This window comes from Myxocyprinus asiaticus, chromosome 4 (genome assembly GCF_019703515.2).
Source record: "Myxocyprinus asiaticus isolate MX2 ecotype Aquarium Trade chromosome 4, UBuf_Myxa_2, whole genome shotgun sequence".
Taxonomy (NCBI): Eukaryota; Metazoa; Chordata; class Actinopteri; order Cypriniformes; family Catostomidae; genus Myxocyprinus; species Myxocyprinus asiaticus.
In genome coordinates, this window is record NC_059347.1 from 15,431,085 (window position 1) to 15,437,084 (window position 6,000).

General features: G+C 38.4%; 1 protein-coding gene across 2 annotated transcripts in view; it reads left to right on the top strand.

Annotated features, from left to right (window-relative positions):
• Window positions 1–4,918, top strand: part of LOC127439844 (rab GTPase-binding effector protein 1-like) — a 31,055-nt gene extending 26,137 nt beyond the window's left edge. For both annotated transcript variants that reach the window (XM_051696090.1, XM_051696091.1), the window contains exons 16-18: window positions 482–580; window positions 750–866; window positions 4,379–4,918. In XM_051696090.1, coding sequence (XP_051552050.1) covers window positions 482–580; window positions 750–866; window positions 4,379–4,480 — 318 coding nt within the window. In that variant the 3' untranslated portion in view covers window positions 4,481–4,918. The remainder of the gene's footprint in view (window positions 1–481; window positions 581–749; window positions 867–4,378) is intronic.
• The last annotated feature ends 1,082 nt before the right edge of the window (window positions 4,919–6,000 follow it).

Genomic DNA, 6,000 nt, shown 5'->3' on the forward strand with positions numbered 1-6,000 from the left:
ATTATCTTTAAAATACAGTGTCCTGAAAAAGGGACGTTTCTTTTTTTGCTGAGTTTATATCCTTCAAAATATCTTTGTTCGTGTTTCACAGAAGAAAGAGGGTCATGAGTTTGAGACGGCGGCATAAGTGTGAGTAAATAATGAGAATTACCATTTTTGGGTGAACTGTTCCTTTAAGGACCTTTTTTAAAAAAAAAAATACTTGAACCCAGTTATTTTCATTATGTGAAATGTCCTTGCTGGTTGCATGCAACAACAAAAATATAGTACAACCTGGTCTGACCAATTATGCGGAACCAATTATGCAGAGGATGTTTTCTCAGAAGTACTAAAAGAATCCTTAATGCACTCTTTCTGGAATCTGAAACGGAGTCAATATATTCCTTTGCCTAATCACTGCTGCTTATTATTGGCTTTGGGCTGAAATGGACTGAGCCATTTTTGTGCCTGTTGACTGATCCTTTGGTTTTTTTCGGAACAGCTGGAGAGCAGCTTGGCAGAGAAAAGCCTGACTTTGGAAAGTGTACAGGGTCTAAAGAACAGTCTGGAGGAACAGCTGAAAGATGCTCTCAGCAACAAGGTCTGAACAATCATGAGCTTTGTACTGTTGGAGACTTCCTGTGTGCTGATCATTGAGGGATCAAAGAAAATGATTACTTTTAATTGCACGTTCATTTTCATTCAAATAAACAAGTATTATAAAGCAATCTGAAACCTTTTAGGTCAAAGGTTGTGTTCATGTGTTGTAGGGTGCTTTGGAGAGTCAAGTGTTTGAAGAGAAAGATAAGGCACAGCGGCTGCAGACAGAGCTGGATGTCAGTGAGCAGGTCCAGAGAGACTTCGTCAAGCTGTCCCAAACTCTTCAGGTAAACACATTTCACACGCTGAGCATGAAGTGGTTAATGAAGCATTACACTGTCTATACTGCAAGTGGGAGGAGCGACAAAACAAGACATCAACATTGCTTACTTTGTTGAAGTCTCACATAGCCACATCTTTTATTAAATGGTAAAGGTCAGGAATCTATTACAGTTTAAACTGGACAAAAAGTGCACACAGACAAAAGAGCCATAAAACTGACTTGTAAATCGATCAATCAAAGATGTTTTTTTTCATTACGTGCTGTTTAGGGGTGGGGTTATCTGAGATGTATAATAACAAATGAAAGATGTGGGTAAAAATAATTTATATAATGGTGTGACAGTCTCTGTGAGTGTTTGTATAGAAAGTAGTGGAAAATGTGTAGAGAGACAAACCTAAGACTATTTCACAGTACGGAGTACCAATGTTTTCTGCAGCTATAGTAACACAAGAACTCAAAATTGACTTTACTTTCTTAATGGGGTCTTTGTGGTCTTATTGTGCACAGTTCATCAGAGTATGACATAAAAAATTTTTTATTTCATTAAAATTTAATTAAAATAAAAGTTAATTAATGAAATGCTGATTAATTGATCACAATTAATTGCAGATAGGTATTTGTTAAGAGAGCACCTCAAATAACAATAATTCAATGTATAATGATAAAATAATTATAGTTATGTTAAATTATATTATAAAAATAATTCAGATAATTAAAATACATTATTGTGTAAGACAAGTAAAGCATTGATAAGGCAATTCAAAGAGTGGCATTAGAAGGCAATATGTTGTTTATTTCCATATTATTGATCACAAGCCTTTTATTGGCCTACTGTCCACAGCAATCCATTTAGCAATTGAATTTGTCAATCTGTCCAATATAGATTTATTAAAACGGCTTCAGCATCAGAAGGACGCTTTTGGAGCATCTCACTTTTGTTGCGTCGTGTCATAAACACAGCGTTTTTATAGGCATTCGGAATTGCGTCCTGTGTAGCTGTATTTGAACGCAAGAGCACATCCTCATCTTGTGCTGTTGCTAGTGTCAAGCAAGCCTGAGTGTTGTTTTTTGTCTGTTCAGCTGCACATTGCCTGTACAGCTGTTTTGCTTACTGCCCCCTGCTGAAAACAGGTGGTACTTCAATCTTGAAATGCTCCGATGGTATTATATTCCTTTTTACGGTCCAAGGACATGATTAATTGCATAATTTTTAATGCATAATTTTTATATAATTAATCAAACTTAGTGTTAAATCAAAAGCTCTAGTAATAACTTGCTCTGCCTCTGAAACAACTTTCCTTTTTTGGCTGATGTCATGAATCCCTATTACTTTTCCATACCTTCCAACTGCCTTGCTCCATTCTGCTATGTATGCCCAAATTTCACCATACAATTAATTTCCGATGGATAGAATCAAGTCCTGGTCTACCTTTTTTCTCATTGAATATCCCGTTAAGTTTACTTAAGCATTCATGTCTGTGTTTGTGTACCTGCATAGAGGATGTTTATGGTCTATCACCTTATCTACACTGGAAGTGATCAGTTGGATGCAACAAAACAAGACACTAAAATTCTTACTGTGTAGACAGCTTTGTTGATCTTAACGGAGCATTGTACTTTGATGCTTTAAGTAGCTCGCTTGCAGTATACAGTGGCAAGAAAAAGTATGTAAACCTTTGGAATTACCTGGGTTTTTGTATGAATTTGTCTTAAAATCTGGTTTGATCTTCATCCAAGTTACAATAATGAACAAACATAATCTGTTTCAACTAATAACACAAATGATTGGATTGTTCTTGTACATATTGAATACATCATTCAAACATTCACAGTGTAGGTTGGAAAAAGACTGAACTCCTAGGCAAATTATGTTAACAAAAGCTAATTAGAGTCAGGAGTTGGGAAACCTGCCATCCATTTAATGAAATGAGATTGGAGGTTTGGGTTAGAGCTGCTTTGACTTGTAAGAAGCACTCAAACATTTTGAGTTTGCTATTACAAGAAGCATCTGCTGACGTGGACCATGTCTCGCAAAGAAGAGATCTCAGAAGACCTACGGACAAGAATTGTTGCTTTGCATAAAGCCAGAAAGGGTTACAAAGTTATCTCGAAGAGCTTCGTTATTCTTCTGTCCACAGTTAGATAAATTGTCTATAAATGAAGATGATTTAGTACTGTGGCTACTCTCCCTAGAAATAGCCATCCAGCAAAGATGACTCAAAGGGCACACCACAGAATGCTCGGTGGAATAAAGAAGAACCAGCTAAAGAGTGACAGCTAAAGATTTGAAGGAATCATTGGAACTGGTTAACATTTCTGTTCATGAGTCTACTATATGGAAAATATTAAACTGCCATGGTGTCCATGGCAGGACACCACAAAGGAAGCCATTGCTTTCCAACAAAAACATTGCTGCATGCCTGAAGTTTGCCAAAGACCACCTTGACACTCCACAATGGAAAGTGGGAAAATATTTTGTGGACTGATGACACTAAGGTTGAATTATTTGGGAAGAACATGCAGCACTATGTATGGCGTAAAAAGGGCACCACATATCACCATGAAAACATCATCCCAACGGTGAAGTACGGTGGAGGGAGCATCATGATTTGGGGCTGCTTTGAGGCCTGGACCGCTTGCCATCATCAAGAGAAAAATTAATTCCCAAGTTTATCAAGATATCCTACAGGATAATGTCAGGGTGGCTGTGCACCAGCTGAAGCTCCGGAGAAGATTTTTGATGCAGCAGGACAATGACCCTAAACATCGAAGTAAATCCACTACAGAATGGCTTCAAAAAAACGAAACTCCACTCAGACCAGCCCAGACCTTAACCTAATAGAGATGCTGTGGAATGACCTCAAGAGAGCTGTTGACACCAGATATCCTAAAAATATGGCTGAGCTGAAGCAGTTCTGTAAGGAAGAATGGTCCAAAATTCCTTTTGAACGTTGTACAGATCTAATCCGCAGCTACCGGAAACACAGTTAAGGTTATTGTTGCCAAAGGATCGACCTGTTATTAAATCCAAGGGTTCACTTACTTTTTACACAGCACTGTGAATGTTTAATGGGATGTTCAGTAAAGACATGAAAGATTATATTTGTTTGTGTGTTGTTAGCTCAAGCATATTTGTGTTTGTCTATACTTGTGACTTTGATGAAGATGAGATCACATTTTATGACCAACTAATGCAGAAAACCAGCTAATTCCAAAGGGTTCACATACTACTTGCCACTGCAAACTCGTTGTAAGGGGTAAAAATCTCGATGCAGCGAAACATAACACACATGCAAACATCTTGTGACGTGGTCTTAAAAGTTGCCTTTCTTTATTGCCTGATTCAGCATCTAAAAAATTGCGGCGCTTCTGTGCAAGACTTAACAGTTGGACTGGTTGCAACAGTCAAAGACGGCCATCTAGCATGTTTACAGAGAGCACAGATGGGCACAAAACCGCATCTGGTGTGGATGGCCCCTAATGGTATAGCTGAAGATGCATTGTTCTTGTTCTCAGGTGCAGTTGGAGCGGATCCGGCAGGCAGACTCATTACAGCGGATCCGGGTCATCCTCAACGATACCAACTTCACAGACATCAGCCAGCTTCCAGAGACATGATGTCACTTCCTTGTTCCCACTCTCACATATAAACACACATACTCGCATACACACTTCACCTATACTGCACATCTTTAGCCCAACTTCATCACTGGCTCCCACAAGAACTCCTCTAGCCAATCAGAACAGGCACTGGGGAGTCTGGGGTGGGCTGGGGTTTTTATAAAAATCTGTAGTTAAAGATGAAACTAACTGAGTGAGGAAGACTGAGACAAACTGCAATTCTTGGAGAACACTACTGCTATTGAAATGCTTGTAAATACATTTGCAAGGCGGTCAAAAAAGACTGAAGACCTAGCTCCAGTGAAGGTTTGTGTCTCATAATGCAGTTCTCCACTGTGGATCCGGAAAAAGCATTTCAATAAGTCCACTTCTTTCAATTCAGGAAATGAGAGAAAATGTGTCCATGATAAACAACCATTCCCTGACCCTACCAAAGTTCTAGTCTCTTCTGCCTTGTTTTTCTGTTGCATTTCCACTCTCTTCTCTACTAATACTCTTCAACAACCTGTCTACTTTTATCATCTCTCCATTTACTCTGCTGAAAGCTGTGATTTATGAAGGAAACAGAAACACCTATATTGTTTTGTACATACCTGTATACAGATTATATGTGTATATTGCATTAGTTATATTAATAAGACTGTGATTTCCCTGACTTGCCACACCCTCTACAGTTTCACAAGCCAATGCTGTGTTTCTCCTCATCCACCAATCATTTCACTGGGATGCAGGACTGTCACTTAAATTCCTGGGGCCCAAGGAAAGAAATGTATGGGTGGGTCCCAGTCCCCACTAGGCCTGGGATAATGTTGACAGTTGTCCCCTCTGGCAACAGCCCTGCTGGGATATAATTACTGTCTGTTTCGTACTGCTGTTTTGCCTCTCCATTCGTCTTCTGAGACACTTCTTAAAGGAATATTCTGAGTTCAGTACAAGTTAAGCTGAATCAACAGCATTTGTGGTATAATATTGATTACCACAAAAATGTATTTTGCTTATGATCACATGCATATGATTTACAGCCATTGTGATGCTCTACATGACTTTGTATCTTTGTGTTCCACAGTAAGTGGTATCTTAAACTGTCTGTCTTTATGGCCCATGTGTAGCGGAGATAATATTAAAACTCTCGTATGGGGTCTGGAGAACCAAAGATTACATACTGGGAGCACATTGGGATAGTTTAAATCAAATAGGAAAGATGGAAAACATGGAAAATGTTGGGTATGAAAATATGAAACAGTGCTAAAAGTTTTAGATCATTTTTGGGCTGCTTTTTTAAACCGTGTACTCCAAGAGATTTAAATCAACTCCAGGAATTCTGAAACAAGAAGTGTGTGCAATTTATATTCAGTTGTAAGACTAAACAGCACATAATTTGATTTCTTACAAGCCTAATCAAAACAGCATGAGATTGTGGCATTTTGGTCTTTTAAAAAAAAGTTGCAACACATGACTTTGTTGCGTACTTTAGTTCAGGCTGCAGAATGTTCTAAAAAAAATTTTTTTTGCATTGT